General features: G+C 46.1%; 1 protein-coding gene across 1 annotated transcript; it reads right to left on the minus strand.

Annotated features, from left to right (window-relative positions):
* Positions 1 to 10,754: 10,754 nt before the first annotated feature.
* LOC138568711 (uncharacterized) lies at positions 10,755 to 11,330 on the minus strand. Its single transcript, XM_069646493.1, has one exon. It carries the CDS (start codon positions 11,328 to 11,330, stop codon positions 10,755 to 10,757), a length of 576 nt encoding a protein of 191 aa, XP_069502594.1.
* Positions 11,331 to 18,566: the final 7,236 nt, after the last annotated feature.

Genomic DNA, 18,566 nt, shown 5'->3' on the forward strand with positions numbered 1-18,566 from the left:
ACGCTTGATCACAACACATCAACTCAGGAAATTACTGAGGCTTTGCCCATTCAGAAGCAGAATGCTTTCTTGTTTGCTAAAGCCATGAAGGAATTCTTTTGGATTAACTCTTTAAAACAAATGTATGTAATGATGGCAGTGTGCTTGATTCTGTCATGGTTGAGTCACACTAAATTGTTCATTTTACTGACTTCTGGACATGACATGTTCTGAGCATGGTTCCTAATTCATCTATGAGCAATGAAATTATTCTTAAGCCTTTTTGTTATTCACACATGTTAGAGAAAGAGAGCTTGAGGAACTAGCCACTGCAGCCTCAATATTTCCCTTTAACCCTGGATCATTTCTGGTTGCCATAATTTAAAACCTTTGAGCAAATTGAAATCTATCGTATTTTATATAACAAACAAATATTTCAGACATCAGATCTAATCATCCAACATGTCCAAACTCTACCACTCCCTCTCACCTTTCTCCTATTTATAATGCTTGGTGATTGGTTTTACAATGTCACCCTCTCCGAAGACTCTCTCCACCTTTTCACTACAGTCATGGAGCTCTGTGACCCAAAAGTCCTTGTTTTCCTTCAATTGCCATCTTCTTTAAGCACCTATTCTCTATATGTGTCCCTGCAATCCATCACCATAAGACTATCCCTTTTGAGGTTCTTTACTGAGAACTTTCTTCCATTTCTCAAATCCCCTCAATCATACTCCCTATCAATTATCTCTGGTCTGTCTCATCCTATTGTGACGGGGCGGCCCGTCGTAAAACTTCTCTGACTCTTATGAAAAATCCAAGGGTGTTTATTTAAAAACGTAATGGTCAGAATGGCTGCTTTCTGGTTTGGATTCTAAGGAACTCTGAATGATGGCGCTAGGGCCGTCCCTATCCTCTCTCAACTTCCCCGGGCCTGGGACCTACCTCCCAGGCCCTGACATCCCTACCGGGTTGTTAGTAAACTACCGATCGATAACACCTAACTTTTCTTCTAACTAGGACTATTGGTGCTTTCCCTAAAACACTGGCTACCTGTCTCCCTTGGGAACTTCTAACTTTCCCTCTCCTATTGTTCGTTAGTCTCTCCGGGAATGGGGGATGGTGCCTTCTTTCACTCAGCATCACACTCACATTTTTCACAGGCTCTCACTCCTGACCCTTCACTATACTGAACCTTCTAACTGCTCTCCTACTACCACGTCGCTGTCCCTCCAATCACAGACTCTGCCTTTCCACAGCTACCCTTTGATTTTATTTCCTTTTCCTACTACTGTTCTTACTACCACTTATATCACCAAGTACTCCTCTACCTATGTTCCTTCTTCTCCTGCTCACTCTACTTCTCCGCCTCCTACTGTTCCTCTAATATTAACTCTTATTTTCTCTATAAAATATCTACCCCTATTCTCCCACTCACTGTTTTTCCTCCTGCTAATACCACAACTACTGTTCCTACTAGGCTACTACCACTACCTCTCTCTACTACCTTCCCGGTTACTCAGGGATATGGTGCCCTGCACACCGCTCTCACTATTTTAGACCCCCGGGGGTATGGTGCCCTGCTCACCTGTCTACTACTAACTCCCACTCTACCACTAATGTCCTATGCTGGCTTATCCACCACCTACCACCTCTACTCCCAACCACTACTACTTTCACCACTACTACTACCCCACTCGACCACTCCTACTCTACTACTGCTTACATTCCCCTCTCTCTCACACAAACACTCTACAGACCTCCTCCTCTGGTCTCTTAGATGTCCTCCTCCGCCGCCGGTCCTCAACCAACTGCAGCCCACACCAAACAACTCCAAAGCTCCCTCTTATATATCCCTCCCCCTCTCTGGATTGGCCACTTACCCTACCAATGGCTTACCTTGATTTCAAGGGGTGTGACAGGAGAGGACGTCAGAGTTTACATAAGGGCTTGAACACCCACCACCTTTTCTATGCTGCTTTGCTGTGTTAGGGAGTTTCTCTCCATGAACTGGTTCTTCTTCTTTTCTGGTCTGTGGTTCTTCTTGCAAGGATGGTTATGCAGTGCGATGCCAGGTCCTGCAATGGTACTGTCCTGGCAGGTAAGGAGATGGTGGGAGGATACCTTTTTACATATTCTCTGGCACCTAGGGTTGATGGGGTTGGGCTCCCTCCCACCCCTGACAGGGATGGATCAGCAGACCTGTCACACACCTCAACCCTTTCTCCAAAGTTGTGTTCTTCTTTTCCAGACTCTCACTGTGGGCTAACTTCTGAGGCTAGCATGACAAATAAATCTACATTAGCTTGTTTTATTCTTGCCCAATGTTCTGCCGTAAATGAAAATGGCGGTGAACTTGTGTGCTCAACAGAAGCCCTTTAAGACAAGGTAACAATACTTTGAGACGGATGGGGATGCAGAACATACGCAAAAATCAATAATAAACCTGACTCACAAAGTTGGCAAAGTACGTCTGTTTTAATATCAATTATCTAAAACAAGAAGTATAACAAATATCAACTAACACGCTCAATCTTCTCACTCAATGCATTTAATCAAAAACACAACATTTATAGTAAAACCTCGTCATCATTGGCATCAATTTACGTTGCAAACTACAAAAACCTACTTGAGAAAGTGATAGGCTTACAGGGAACCTCTAGGTATACGTTCTATACTTGTCAGGGAAGGTGATTGGGTCTCTATCATCCGGTGAGGCAAATAAGCCCTCCACTAGTGCAGGTCACTACAAACGTCATCAAATTCATGACGTCCCGTTGGTTATATAAACTATATGGCTCTTTGATACGTGGCCCTTTATAATTGGTTGGCACGCTTGTACCCCTCTGTAATATTCTCCTATGCAAGCAGAACAAAGGCTAACATCCAGGTGCTGGTGGGCTGGTGCTAACCATAGCTTCCCACCAATTAGCCTGTCATCTATCATCACTCTTGCCGTCTGCCAGTCCATTAGCCCTTTGAACATTGGCCTTTGAAATGTTCTTTGTGCCTGAGAATAAGAGGGAGTATAGGTACTCTGTCTCTTGGTTTCGATACAGCTCATCCCAGTGTCTACCTTTATCCAATCACGTGACTGCAGACCCTGTTTCAGAGTCTTTCTGCATTTAAAATAATATTAAATGATGAACCTTTGACGTCTTCAATGTTCTCACTCCTCATCTCAAACACGAGTTCGTTCTTTTCACACGTTCTATAACTACTGCATGAACATTCAGATTCACGGTGGCCTTGACCTCCTGTGCTGGGCCAAACAAGCCTTTCTTCAATTCACCACTGAATTTCGATTGTTTTTCCAACTTCAACACGCTGAAAGCCTCTCTTTTCACTGGATATAGCTCTGCTAAAATGCGTTGTGTAATAAACCATAGTCCATACATTCCTATGAATATAATTTTGGCGCATCACCACAATCTATTCACTACATAGCTAGCCTTTAAGAATACTTTGTCTACTTGCGTTATTGCATCTGTACACTTGTAAAATTACTTGATATCTTCTTCATTATTTCTATAGCATGAGCATCTTCATCTCGAGCTAGAAATATTGCTCATCATTAACACCTCCTCCTTTGTTTCTATAGAATGTCTATATTCTTCAGTCTCTTCTGAGTGCATCAGCTCTGCTTTTCCTGACGTCACCAGGCTTCTTCCTTGCTTGTTATTCCCACTTCCTTTGGGATTTTATTCAAATGGCCATCATATTGTCGTGAATGCATGCATGGCTTCCTCAATGGGAACCTTACTTCCAAGATTTTTTTCGGTATAGGTATTTTCACTGGTACTGCACGTGTCTCACACTCTGGCTCCCAACATATAGCCAGCATGGGGGAGAAGCTTTGGGTGGGGGTACTTGGCTCCACCTCTACAGCTGTAAGGCCAAGAACATCTCAACACGTGGGAATTGGCATGTTTATTGCGAGCCATCCATACAAGTGGAGCATGATCAGTCACCGATTGGAACTTTCTCCCAGTAAGATAATATCTCGTCTATACACAACCCATTTTATGGCTAATGCATTTAATTGAAAAACAGAATAGTTGATTTCTCTAGGTTGAAGTTTTTGGCTTATGAAAAGGATGTTTTTTTCACTCCATCTTCTATCTGCGACAATACTGCCCCTAAAACGGTGCTGGACGCATCCGTCTGCTGAATTAATTCTTCTAAAATGTCTGGTATAATTAGGACAGGCCTTGTACATAGGGCTCCTATAATTTGTTCAAAAGACTTCTGGGCCTCATCATCTCACTGAACAAGATTGGAACATTCTTCCTTCAGGCGATCTGTTAATGGCCCAGCGAGTTCGGAAAATGTGGATGTAAATCGGCAGTAATAACCAACGAGTCCCAGGAAGGCCTGTATGTCTGTCTTTGTGAGTGGTTGTTTAGTTTGTTGTACTGCTCCAACCTTGGCTTGTTTGGGCAGGACCTTCCCATTTCCCACTTTGAAACATAGATATTAGACGGAGCTCCTGGCCAGATTACATTTACTGGGATAGGCTGTTAAATGGGCCTTCCGAAGTTGTGTGCATTCTGCATCGAGGTGTCTTAGGTCTTCGTCCCAATCGGCACTATATATAACAATATCGTCCAGGTATGCACCCGCATAATCTCGGCAAGGCTCCAGAGCGAAGTCCATTAGACGTTGAAATGTTGCAGGTGCCCCATAAAGTCCGAAGTGTAGAACAGTATACTGGAACAGTCCCTCTGGAGTGAAAAAGACCATCTTTGTTTTAGCCTCCTCATCCAGGGGGAACCGCCATAAACCTTTTGTAAGGTCGAAGATAAAGCAGGCTGGTCCCACGTGTTCTACCAGTTCATCAATTCTTGGCATGGGGTAAGGCATCAAAACGGAAAATTTCATTGAGTTGGCAGAAGTCTATTCAAAACCTCCATGTTTGATCCGGTTTTAGAACAAGCATGATCAGTGATGACCACTCGCTTCAGGATATCTAAATGACACCTAACTCCAGCATTTGTTTTAGTTATGCTCATACAATCTGTTTCTGAGCTTCCAGCACTAGATAAGGTTTTAGGCAGATCACTCTACCCGTTGGAGCGTGTATCTGATGAGTAATTACTCGTACCCTTCCCGGCCTTGGTAAAAACACATCTGAATATTTCTGAATCAATTGTATGAGTTCTGATGTTCCTTGATCCGCAGGCTGGTCGGGATGGTTACTCTGTGTATTCCTGTGGGTAATGGAGTTGTCCGGGTGTTTTGTGCATAAAACAGCAGTAACTGGGGATTACTGTTCTCATGCCAAGCTTTTAACTTATTGATGTGGTATAATTGGGAAGGTTTGCACCTATCGGCCTGTTGTACTGTATAGGTTAGTGGGGAAACCTTTTCTGTGATGGTATAGGGTCCATGTCACTGCGCCATGGTCTTCGATCTGAAATGTTTGTAGATTTGCACCTAGGTTGTAAGCTTGCTCTTGTCTTGCTTGGGCGGCCTGGAGATGTGTTTTGACTAATTCTCGCACCTTTCCCATGCTCTCGGGTGTTTCTGATGAGGGGATGATCACTCCTCTGTTCTCTGTGAGGACTTTCCCATTCTTCAAGCAGGATATCAAGGACATCTTGTGGATTCTGGCCGTACACTAGTTTCAAACGGGGAGAACCCAGTCAAGGATTGGGGAGTATTCCTGACAGCGAATAATACCCAGGGAATTAGGTCGTCCCAATTGCATCCATCTTCGTTGACTAGCTTCCGAAGAATATGTTTCAACGTTTCATTGAATCGCTCGACCAATCCTCCCTTCGATGGGTGGTATGTGGACGTTTTCAACAAAAGCTAAACAATGTGTAGGGATGTCAATAATGAAAGTAATGGTGATCAACATAAAGTTCTGAGCTTCTTCCAGCTCTTAGCTTCTTCTTCAGCTCCCCCCTTCCTCAAGTTCCAAGCAACAAAGTTCAAAGCAAAATGGTCTTGAGGCTTCATTCTCAAGACAAGATTCACAATTCCATGAGTCTCAGGTTGCCCGTCCCCAAGTGTTTAGTTTATGCAATGTCTTTAGTTCTCACAGTTCCGGGCTCACTGGTCTAGGTACAGATGACAGAGTGCACGGTCCACCCATCACAGGTCGCGCAACCAGGATCCCTATGCTCTTCAGCCCACACAGGTCTTCCAGCCATGTCCCTATGTATGATATGATAGGTCATTTATAATGCGCCTGTGCACAAGTGTTTCTAGGTGTGACAAGACAAGGGAAGGAGGTAGGACAGAAGGAGGACAAACAGCGATCTTACTAGGACTTGTCTCATTCAGATCGTGCAGGAGCGGGGGAGAGTTCCAGGGTGGAGGGGAGAGTGCAAGTAACTAGTAAGAGGTAGCTCCTAAGTGCAGTGAATCGGGGACTGTAGGGTTACAGATACATTCCCTTAAGTGGTAGGGTGGCCCGGAGGCTGTGCAAGGGCAACCGTTGTTCAGGAGCCTGGTCCCATAAATTCAGTGGGTGGGCAGGTAACCAGTATGCGCAGCAGACTGGGACATCAGCAAAGGAGAGGGAGAGAGAAATTGGAAGCGAAAAGTAAGGTCTTGAGTTGCTTCCGCAATCTTAGGTGGTCAGGCTCAAGTTTGAGAGAGGCAGGGAGGCTGTTTCAGAGGGAGGCCTCAGCCGAGGACAGAGATATACCCCCCCACTCTTTGCTTGGAGAAGCGTCTGACCCTCAGAGATTTGGAGGTGGATGAGCGGAGGGCTCGAAAAAGGAAGATGCTAAGGAAGAGAGAGTTGGATTTAGTGTGGTCCCCAGCCCCAGAACGCCTTGTGGACGATGCAGAGGGACATGAACTTGATCCTTACAGTCACAGGGAGCCAGTGGAGAGATTTCAGGGCAGGAGAGATACGATCCCTGGGCTTGCAGTCCTGTTCTGAGTGAGTTGCAAAGGATGAAGTATATAGGCAGGCAGATTTAGAAAGAGTCTGTTGCAGTTGTCCAGCCTAGAGAGGACCAGGGCTCTGGAGACAGTGAGCTTCTGGGAGAAAGCGAGAAAAGGAAGAATACCTCTGAGGAGGTACAGCTGATAATGTGACTTCTTAGATATATCAGAGATGTGAGGAGAGAAGAAGAGGGTGGAGTCGAAAATGACCCCAATGTTCTTAGCCTCACCGGAAGGAGCAGGTAGAGGGCCCACGGTGGGCGGTCAGAGTGAGAGAGGGAAGGCGGGAGCAGGTGTCCCAATGAGGAGGATCTCAGTCTTACTGGCATTAAGGCAGAGATCATTGAAGGCACACCATTCCCGAATTGCGGACAGACAGTCTGGTATGAGAGAAGGAGCAGTAGAGGCTGAGGGGAGCCTGACGGAGAGATGAGTGTCATCCGCATAATACTGAAAGTTAGAGCAGAAGGTAGAGATGCGGTGGGCCAGAGGTGCCAGGTAGTGGTTAAATAGCCAGGGAGAAAGGTTAGATCCCTGGGGAGGGAGAGGGGTTAGACCCCTGGGGAACACCACAAGTAGAGGGAGAGATAGTAGAGAGGAAAGATCTGAGTTGGACCTAGGAGTTTTGATCCGTGAGAAAGGAGGTCAACCAGGCAAGCGCCTGCCCAGAGATACCCAGGTTGTCTCAGAGACGATTGAGCAGGATGGCGTGGGTGACCGTGTCAAAAGCAGAGGATAGATCAAGGAGAATGAGGACAGAAAGAAGGTTAGAGTCAGTATTGGAGAGCAAGTCTTCACACGGGTGTTCAGGAGAGGAGTTTCTGTGCTTCTGGCTGCTCTGAAGCCAGACTGATGGTCATGGAGACAACCAACAGATTCAGTATGAAGATTAAGCTGGGAGATGGCCAGCATTTCCAGGAGTTTGCCCAGGAAAGAAGTGATGGAGATCGGGCGATAGTTTGACAGAGAGGAAAGATCGGCAGAAGGATTCTTAAGAAGGGGTGCACAAGGGAGTGCTTAAGAGGGAAGGGGAAGGTTCCAGTGGCAAAAGAGTAATTACAGAAATCGGCCAAGGCTGGAGTAAGGGTGTCGATGTGGTCCTTAATGGTTCTGGAGTAGCAGGGGAGCACCTGCTTTGACAATACTTTCATAGATCGGACTTGTCTAGAAACATTGTCAGAAGCGAACAGGGGGGAGGAGGAGAAGGGAAGAGGAGAAACAGTCTTAGAAGGGTCTGGAGTGGTAGAGGGAGAGAAGGAGGAGGTAGAGGAAGAGTTGTGCTCTTGTAGTTCCTCTTGGTTCACCTCTTGCTTATGTGCAATGTTCACACTCCTTTGCTTCTTTTGATTAGCTCTGTCCCAAAGTGTCGCACACCTCTTGCCAGTCTTTCGCCTTGCCACACTGCAATTATCTGTAAGGTTCACTGTAGGGTGGTCTTGCTTATGTCCCACCTTCCTATAACACTCTTTTACACTTGCGCTCTTTCCTGTGTGCTCTTTTCCCATGGGCACTTTCTCTTTGGCTGTCCGCTTCGTTGCCCATAAAAAGTGTTATTCACTTCCATGTTCAATAAGTGAAATTGCAAGGTTTCATTCAGTTTGATATTTAACGTGCATTCGTTATGCTTGATTTCAGGTTTTCCTCACTTTGATGTTTAAATATGCACTCAATGGGCCTCATTACACGGAAGGCGGTAATCCAGGGTGCTATTAGCACCCTGGACCATGCCGGTAAATTACCGGCACCGCCTTGGCGGAAAGGGGATTTACCGCCCCATTCCAAGGTTGGAGGGGCGGTAAATCCCCTTTCCGCCATTGCCCTTCCCCATTCCCATTTCTGCCCCATAGGGCTCTATGGGAATGGGGAAGGCGCTAATTACGGCACCGCAATTTTGCGGTGCCGTAATTAGCTCCGAGGTCCCTTAGCGGGTTGGTACTTAACGCCTGCAAGAAGCAGGCGTTAATTCCTCCAACCCGCAAAGGGACCTCGTAGTACGGCGGTAAGGGTTAACGGTCACCGTTGCCATTAACGGTGACCGTTAACCCTTACCGCCGTCCGTGTAATGAGGCCCAATATGTTTTCCAGTTCAATATTCAATAAGTATGCATTGTTTAAAGTTTTCCTTCAATTTGATGTTCAATATGCACTCAGTATTGTTTAATTTCAAGTTGTTATTCAGTTCGGTATTCAATAAGTATTAATTGTGCTTATTTTCAAGTGGCCGTGTAGTACGGTAATTGGAGTGCATTCATTCCCCACTCGCATCCCGCTTATGAACGCCCTGGTTATCGAGTGCCTCTCCCCGACACTCACCGATACTTGTCTTCATTCCTGAACGGCTCCCGCTGCTTCCTCCTTCCTTGCAGGTCGGCGGAGCAGTTCCTGCGAGCCCCGTGCGCTTACCAGGGCCCAGCTCTCACACTTGGTAGCTCTGATGCCTTGATGGAGAGACAGACGGCTTCCTCCTTCCTTCTGCACAGTTCCACAACACAGAGGCTCCCTCTCTGAGCTTCTGGCCCGCATCTGGCTCCTCCACAGGTCCCACCACGGCTGCCTCCTACTGGAAAGGTTTCCCTGTTGGTCGCTTTTTCCCACAGTCTTCCCCGTTTCTCTCTATACCATTCTCTGGCTCCCATTTTATACACCTGCAACCCTTCAATATGTTTGCCTGACTATAATCAAGGGGACATGTCTAACTCTCACCATACCCTGCAGGCATCTTCCTCATCCAGAAACAAAATGGTGAAATGTAGGTGAAGGGTGCATTACTCTTAGTCTCCTCTTCCTCGTCCCAGTACTTTAAAATGTCAAATGTGATGAAATGAAGGGAGAGGTTTTGAAATACCCCATGAAGGTCGGGGGAGAGTTAGATTGATCATCAGTTGGGAAAGGGGGATACCATGTCTTGCCTGCCCTATCCTTAACCCCTCGCTTCTTCACCTTCTTTCTGTTGCTTCTAGTGTGGTAATATCCCTGGACAATTTCTGGGTCAATGGGAAAGGGATGACAATACCCCATGACTAACTCTGGGACAGAGGATTCTTCCTGAAAGAAAGATGTGGCATACTGCATCTTGCCTGAGGACGTTTCATGCCCAATCTTCAAGGACCCTCCACCCAGGTACTCATCCCTCACTTCTCCACTCCCAGGGTCAGGGTCCAAGAGCGATGGCCTTTCCCTGGCCACCTTTGAAGGGGATCCAAAGGAAGTATATGTGAGAACGCTGTCCGGTTTCTCACAAGGTCCTTTAACGCACTGGCCAACAGGCACAGAATTGTTTGACTTCTGCATAGACCCAGGGACAGTACAACCAACTGAGAAGTGTGTTCAGGGTCTTCTCCTATCCCAAATGTCCTGCTGTCAAATTTGAATGTGCCAATTCTAAAACTGCTTTCAGAAACTGACATGGTACCAGGAGTTGATAATAATAAAAAGTGTCGCACACCTCTTGCCAGTCTTTGGCCTTGCCACACTGCAATTATCTGTAAGGTTCACTGTAGGGTGGTCTTGCTTATGTCCCACCTTCCTATAACACTCTTTTACACTTGCGCTCTTTCCTGTGTGCTCTTTTCCCATGGGCACTTTCTCTTTGGCTGTCCGCTTCGTTGCCCATAAAAAGTGTTATTCACTTCCATGTTCAATAAGTGAAATTGCAAGGTTTCATTCAGTTTGATATTTAACGTGCATTCGTTATGCTTGATTTCAGGTTTTCCTCACTTTGATGTTTAAATATGCACTCAATATGTTTTCCAGTTCAATATTCAAATCGACTCTATATAAGAGCCCATTCTTCCCTATGAACTGAGGGGTCTTTAGGGAGCAATTCTCCTCCTGGGATACCAGGTTTTGTTGTGCTTGTTCCAAGAGGGGGGTCAGTCCTTTGTGCTTCTGCGAATTGGACTGAAGCGGCTCCCGGGGTCTCGTTGGAGCTCTCCGGGGGCCTCTTGCAGCTCGGTCATTTCACCAAATCCAGCTTCTCCATGTTCAGAGCTGTCCAATGTTCTGACCTCCTCGATTTCTGGGATAAGCAGGATTTCACAAATCAGTTGTGCTGTGGGTTTTCCTTGTTTGATGATCTGGGAAGTATTCCCAAAGTTCTGTAGAAGGCTCTTGATCTCCCCACGATAGTCCTGATTGGTCACTCCTGCCCCTACATCGAGGGAATGTTTCAGAGCCAGCCCAAACATCGAAGCTACTCTCCCGTAAGTCCCCTCCGGTAACTCCACCTGTATTTCTCTACGGACCAAACCAAACTCTTTAATAACATTTTCATCCACATAGAGATCACATCCGGTGGCCCCCAGGGTTACCAGCGTGGGGATTCGAGCTATAGTGGTTACCCTTTGGACTGGCAACATTTGGATGTTGGTTGACCTCTGTATCGGGGCCTGAAGCATCCCACGATCGACACCACACATGCGACGGGGCGGCCCGTCACAAATAACCATGCTGACTCTTATGAAAAATCCAAGGGTGTTTATTTAAAAACGTAATGGTCAGAATGGCTGCTTCTGCTTTTGATTCTAAGGAATTGGGAATGATAGTGCTAGGGCCGTCCCTTTCCTTTCTCAAGTTTCCCGGGCCTGGGACCCACCTCCCAGCCCCAGACGTCCCTACCGGGTTGTTAGTAAACTACAGAACAGTAACCCCTATCCGTTCTTCTAATTATGACTATAGGTGTTTTCCCTAAGATGCTGGCTACCTGCCTCCCTAGGGAACTTCTAACTTTCCCTCTCCTATTATTGGCTAGTCTCTCCGGCAATAGGTAATGGTGCCTTTTTCACGGAGCGTCACATATATCTTTCACAGCCTCTCACTATACTGAACCTTCAAACTGTTCTCCTCCTACCATGTCGTTGCCCCTCCAATCTCAAACTCCACCTTTCCACCTCTACCCATCGATCTTACTTCCTTTTCCCACTTCTGTTCTGACTACCACTTATATCACCAACTACGCCTCTATCTCTGTTCCTTCTTCTCCCTCTCACTCTACTTCTCTGCCTCCTACTGTTCCTCTAATATTAACTCTGGTGTTCTCTGTACCAATATCTACTCCTATTCTACCACTCACTGTTGTTCCTCCTGCTACTACCACAACTACTTTTCCCAATAAGCTATTACCACTACCCCTTGCTCTTACCTTCCAGGTTACTCAGGGATATGGTACCCTGCACACCTCTCTCACTATTATAGGCACCCAAGGGTATGGTGCCCTGCTCAGCCTTCTACTACTAACTCCCACTCTACCACTAAAGTCATATGCTGGCTACTCCCACCACCTTCCACCTCTGCCCCTACTACCCCACTCCACCACTCCTACTCTACCCCACCTGTGTACACTCCTCTCTCTCTCATACAAACACTGTACAGACCTTCTCTTTAACAATAGCCTCCATACTCAGTCGCTCTCGCCTCCTCTGGTCTCTTGAACATCCTCCTCCACTGCTTGTCCTCACCCAAATGCAGCCCACACCAAACACTCCCATGCTCGCCTGGAGACCATGTGGCCGCCTTCCAACATATTGTACATAATATCTAGTGCTGCGTTGATCTCTGCTTCCTCCCTTAGGCCCGGCCATATCTTGTCCATTCTTCTGACCATGCCCAAGTATACCAAGAACTGACCCTGTGTATACCATATTCGCTGACAAGGATCGGGAATTATATCATCTTGTCATCTCTAAAAAGTTTGTCCACCACAGCTATTCCTTTACTTTCCCAGTGTCTTCTAAACTGTTTCACAGTGCCCTGTTGGGCCCCAATTAGCCCTGCCAAGGTGGGGACACGTGGAGCAAGGGTCAGGGATACCCAAGAGTTTCCAGGCCCTGCGCCACAAATCTTTACCATGTTTCAACAGTCTAGAGGGTCTCGGTAGCATCACTCCCTCTGCCCACAGCACCTCCTTCAGGAAGTAGTGCCCCAACATCGACTGCAGCACCGGGGTGTCTTGTGAGGCCTCATCTCCCAGCCAATTCACCACAAACTGCAGTTGTCTTGCTAAGTAATAAAACTCAAAGTGGGGTACCCTTATTCCGCTACCACTATAGTCCCTCTGCAATGTGTCTAAAGCAATTCTGTTCCTCCCTGCCCCCCACAAAAATTCCTGGCCCAGCGTATCCAACCGCCGAAAAAATCCTCCAAGTATCTTTTAAGGTACATTAGCAAAATTATATAGGAGACGCAGAAGTACAACCATCTTTAACAGTGCTGCCTTTCCCGGCACCCCAAGAGGCAGCCTTTTCCAAAACCTCAAGGAGTTGTGACATCATCTACAGCCTTCTGTGTATTATTTATATGTGAAGAGGCTGGGTCATGCCACACATTAATGCCCAGGTATTGGAAGGGGTCAACTACAGGTCCAAATTTGGTAGCTGCCAATGGCAATGAGCTGAATTTCTCCCGGTTAACCCTGATGCTAGAAAACATGGTTAAGGATCAATGAAATCTAGAAGTTGCAGTAAATTGACCTGGTTGGTTTACGTCTAACATATCATCTGTGTACAGGGAGACCAGATGTTCCACCCCATCTATCATGATTCCTGCCTCTGTATACTCTGTTCTAAGGAATAATTGACAGTGGCTCCACCACCAGGAGAAACAGCATTGGTGACAGCGGGCAGCCCTGCTTGGTACCCTTATGCACTTCCCATACCTCAGAAATCTGTTTCCCGGTTTTCACCCTGGCCCTAGGTGCAGTGTAAATCAATGTTAACCATCAAAGAAAGGTGGCACCAATTCCAAACCGCTCAAGGGTCCACAGAAGCCAGTCCCATTGGACCAAATCAAAGGACTTGACTGCGTCCAAGGAGGCCACCACGTAATCACCTCTCAAAAAGGTTCATACTGTCTATCACATGGTGTAGTCTGCGCAAGTTCCATGAGATGCAGCAGCCCGGGGCATACTCGGTTTCATCAGTATCAATAAACGTCCTATCTCCTTTTTAAGTCTGTTTACCAATACCGTAGTTAAGATTTTACAATCCTGGTTCACCGTAGAGAGTGACCTATATGATCTGCAATGCTGCAGGGGCTTCCATGGCTTAAGTATGGGCACAATAGTGGATTCCCTTACGCTGCTGGGTGATACTAGTGACTCATATGCTTCTGCAAACACTTCCAGAAGCCTGGGCACCAGTACATCTATGTATGCTTTATAAAATTCCCCAAGGAGTCCATGTGGCGCGGGGTTTTGGCAGTTGGTGAAAGAGGCCCCTAGGGGTCCCTCGCGATATGGAAACAAGGCAATAACCATACACGAAAAGATGCGCCAGACACGAGGTTCAAATTCCCAATGCTAGGGTTTATTGCAAGCAAAATAGTCCCAATTGGCCAATTCTGGTCTCACGCCTGCGACGTGTATTTTCTAGACCTCGAGGGACGCAAGAGAGCGAATTACGTACATCAGTTACATATATACAAAATACATATCATACAATCAGCAATGTCATGTTTAACACCCCCCTTTTATTGAGTTTCTTTGAACTAGGGATGATGATGGACATTTCCGACGAGCATGACAATTATGACACTTTCAATGTCTATTCTAGTAACAATATGCTATTTAGAAAGTGCCGAGGCATCTTCTAGTTGTTGAACAGAACACGGTGCTTCTGTTCTTGGAAGCAAGCTGCACACGGAGGAAGAGCCACATTCCATGCTTTGCTATCTGTGAGGTGCTATTCGTGTCCTGGGAGCCGACACACTCTAAAAGGGTTTTGCGAAGGGGAGCCGTAAGAAGAGCCGTAAGAAGAGCATAATTCAAGCCTTTAGCTGCTTTATTCTAACATATTCTACCAGAGTACGAGACTGGCTGGCAGCTGTGAAATGATTAAATGCCCTGCAGCTCTCCCTCAAGGCTACATAGAGGGTGCGTGGGCATTCCTTTCTGGGCTACTCATGAGGAGTTTCAACGAACTCCTCAATCCCGCGACCTTGCCCTTTCATATTCAGACAACAATGTTAACAGTTGAGCAGAGTAAGCAGAATTCGCAAGAATTGCAAGCTGCAAAGCAGTTTAGACAGAAAGCAATGAGCAATGGTTAACAAGCAAAATGGCGATTCTTGCTACGTTTAAAATGGCCGCTTGCTGGTCAAGCATAGCAGTCTGTATTTCTATAATTCTGTGCATAAGACGGTTGGCCTTCGGCCATCAAGATACATCCGTCAACCAAATGAAGGGTATTCACTTTTCCAGATTGACAAACCCTCCTTTTGGCCGTATGCCAAACGTCTTATTCATTTATTGTATCCTCCTCTGATGAGGATAAGTCTGGGGTATCTATGTCTAAACCTTTCATGGTATCATAAGCATCATCTTCATTATAAATGTCTATAGCCATGAATTGTTTTACTGTTTCTGTTTCATCAGTGTCTCTGTTATTCCGGCCATGCGTTTGTTTTCCTCTCGACACCATGTGCATACATCCCTTAGTACATCCATCAGTTATTTCAGTGCAAACTATTGGTAAGCATTGTATGCAACAGCAACATGTTATGAATATACCAAGTACCACCATTAGTATCGAAATGAACTTCCATCCCCAGGACCGCAACAGTCCCCAAAACCAGGATCCCATACCCCAACCCTCTTCTTCAGTGGAGAGTGTGGAACTTAGGACATGTAATTTCCGGATTGCTTTAAATATCGTAGGGGAGTAATCATCTATAAACACACAGCATGCAGTTTTTACGAGTTTGCAAACTCCCCCACGATCAACTAATATTATGTCAAGAGCCATCCTGTTTTGTAGTGCCATTAGTCTTATTCCTTTCTCTTCTAACGTCATATTCAATAAAATATCCGTTGTTGAATCTATTGTATTTTTTTATATTCTAGACAGTTTTCTTATATTATAGGAATTTTCTATTTGGGCCAAGAATGGTATAAATGATTTGGCTATATCTATTGCTATCATTCCATCCTCGCTACTCCTTTGAGTTCTACCTTTTGTTCGTCTGGCTACTTTTGCTGTTCCAAGGGAAACACTCCTGGAAACAGTAGACCTAGGTAGCATGTACCTCCCCAGTTCCTAGGTAACCATGAATATGCTTTTTTCCCACATATAAAGTAAACAGGGTCCCCTACGTACATGGGTTCTATTTTGTGCTTTAAAACCACCGTGTACAGGCAGCTGCTAAACGTTCCTACTTTATAGGAACTTTTTTTCTGTAAACATAGGGGAGCAGTTTCGGGGCTGTGATCTACTGTATAGGTAGGGGGCACAGCATCTTTATTCCATTCATCCCTCATTCGAAATGTCATTACTGATGTTTCTTCTGCTGGCGGGGTCGGTCTATTCTGCCTATGTAATCTATCTAGTTTTGTTGTCTTTCGTGTATTCTTCCTCATGGGATCTGGTGAAAACACGCAAGCTTTGTGGAATATGGAACAACCCACAGGTCTCATAATCACTTCCTCAAATTCATTCATATTGGTCTTGTCTAGCTGACCCGTATTACTCTTGTTCCATTTCCCAAAGAACATTGCACTCAACGATACTTCACATGAATAAACCAATGGTAACGGCTGTACATACCAGCCTATCCCTTTCCCACCGTGCTGTGGTAAATGGGCACAAACCCAGCAATCTTTTTTCTTTAAGACCGCATGGGTCATGTTCATGATGAGCAACAATGTATTGTTGCCATGTCCTTCTCTATGTCTTTCTTCCATTCGGGACAAAGTACCAGTGATTACATGAACTGGGCTTTCAGTAGCTGCTTTTGGCAAAAGTGTTTCTAATGGATGCGCGGACTCCAGGAACCATAGTGTAATAGCTATTATTATTGGTACTACCATACTTAAGAAACACAGGACCAATGTCCAAATCAGTACCTTATTCCTTTTATCATGCTTTTTTCCTAAATGTACAGTCTCTAAAACTATCATCTTTTCAGCAGGGGTGCAGGAGGAGGCTGAAATTGGTCTTGATTTGTTCTTCATCGTCCTTCTTCTTGCTGGCAAAGTTCGTCGCAAATGTCTCTCGTTCTTGATGCCAGAAAAGTTCAACAGAAATGTCACAGTTCAATTCTGCCAGCCCTTTCACAGCCTAGATCACTTATCCACTCCGAGCAAGATTAGTTGTTCTTCTTCCCACTGCTCAGACGATTTCTGAACAGTTCTTTATTGATAGAGTACTATGTGCATCCAGCTTGTCCTGCTCTGGCTTAGGACACATGTACTTTATTATAAGCGCACCAAGGAGCCGTGAGTCTTGAATTGTCCGACTTCCACAACTCTCACACTTCTCTCCTCTACGCCCCTGGTTCCTACTCGGTCCGTGAGTGGAACCAAAGGCAAAAGAAAAGCACCAAAGATCTGTGGATCACTTTGCCTGTCGAGGCCGCAAATTATACTGTTTCACTCCTGGTATTGTATGATCCGTGAATAGTGCCGTTGCACTTCCAGTATCAGGCTCAGTGTCAGCCTGCGGCACAATGATGGGTAGCGATGAGCGCCATGGCAATGATGTAGTTTCTTTCTTTGGTTCTGGCGCGTTTGCAGAGACTGGCGGGCGTCAAAGGGGTACACGCGTTGTTTCTGCTCGTGTTTGAAATGCAGAGTTTGTGTCGCTCGACAGTGATGATTCTGCTGAGCAACTTTGGGGCACTTTTCGCTCTTTCCCCTTACTGGCAGCCTCCTCAGGCTCTGTTTCGAGTTTCACTTCTCGCTCAGGCTTTGTTTCAAGTTTCACTTCTCGCTCAGGCTGACGCTGTGGCAGTGGATTGGCAACAGTTTCTTTCGTTTCCGAGACCGTCTCCTTTCTCTGGTCGTCGGAAGTTGTCAACAGTCCTGGGAATCGTTTGGCATGTGTCGCATGGATCCATGCCTTCCGTCCGTCCACTCAAATGGCCGTCTGCGTCGCCAGCAACACTTGATTCGGGGCCGCGCCACCTGGGTGCTAATGCTGTCTTCCGCTCAAAGTTATTAATCAGGACCCAGCTTCCAGGCTCCAGCGAGTGTCCGGGTCCGGTGTATCGCACTGGTAACGCCTCCTGCACCTGCTGATGAATCAAAGGCAACTTCTGCATTAAAAGGCCACAGTACGTGCTTAACACAGGATGCTCGACCTCACATAATCTTTTGGGCTGCGGTGCGCACCATACATTTGCTGGTCTCCCCATTATAATTTCATAGGGGGAGAGCCCAGTTTTAGCCTGCACAGACGTGCGCATGCACAATAGCGCTAGGGGTAATGCATCCACCCAACTCAACTTGCTCCCAGCACAGATTTTAGCTATCTTTGACTTTAAGATACCGTTATGTCTCTCAAAAAGCCCGGCAGAACTGGGATGCGTGGAACTGTGGATTCGTTTCTCTATCTGTAGACCTGCACAGATCTGTAGTACTACTGCGCCCACAAAGTGTGGGCCGTTATCTGACCACAGGACACGGGGCAACCCGAACCAGGAAAAATACTCTTTCAACATTACTTTTGCCGTTGACATGGCAGTACAGTCTTTTAAAGGATATGCCTCCACCCACTTGCTAAATGCACAAATCACCACTAACACATATTTGTAGTTCTGGCACCTTTCCATTTCTATGAAATCAAAATGGATCACTTCAAATGGCATAGAGGGTGGGCCAAAACTACCTACTGGAGTCACGGTTCCCTTCCCTACATTGTGTTGCAGGCACGTAATACAATTCTGCACTGGCCTTTCTGCATTCTTTTTTATGT

Source organism: Ambystoma mexicanum, chromosome 2q (assembly GCF_040938575.1).
Source record: "Ambystoma mexicanum isolate Mex_15411 chromosome 2q, UKY_AmexF1_1, whole genome shotgun sequence".
In the NCBI taxonomy this organism is placed as follows: Eukaryota; Metazoa; Chordata; class Amphibia; order Caudata; family Ambystomatidae; genus Ambystoma; species Ambystoma mexicanum.

Excerpts from the sequence above, each read along its gene's own strand:
- LOC138568711 (XM_069646493.1), bottom strand. The coding sequence starts at position 11,330 with ATGGTTATTTGTGACGGGCCGCCCCGTCGCATGTGTGGTGTCGATCGT.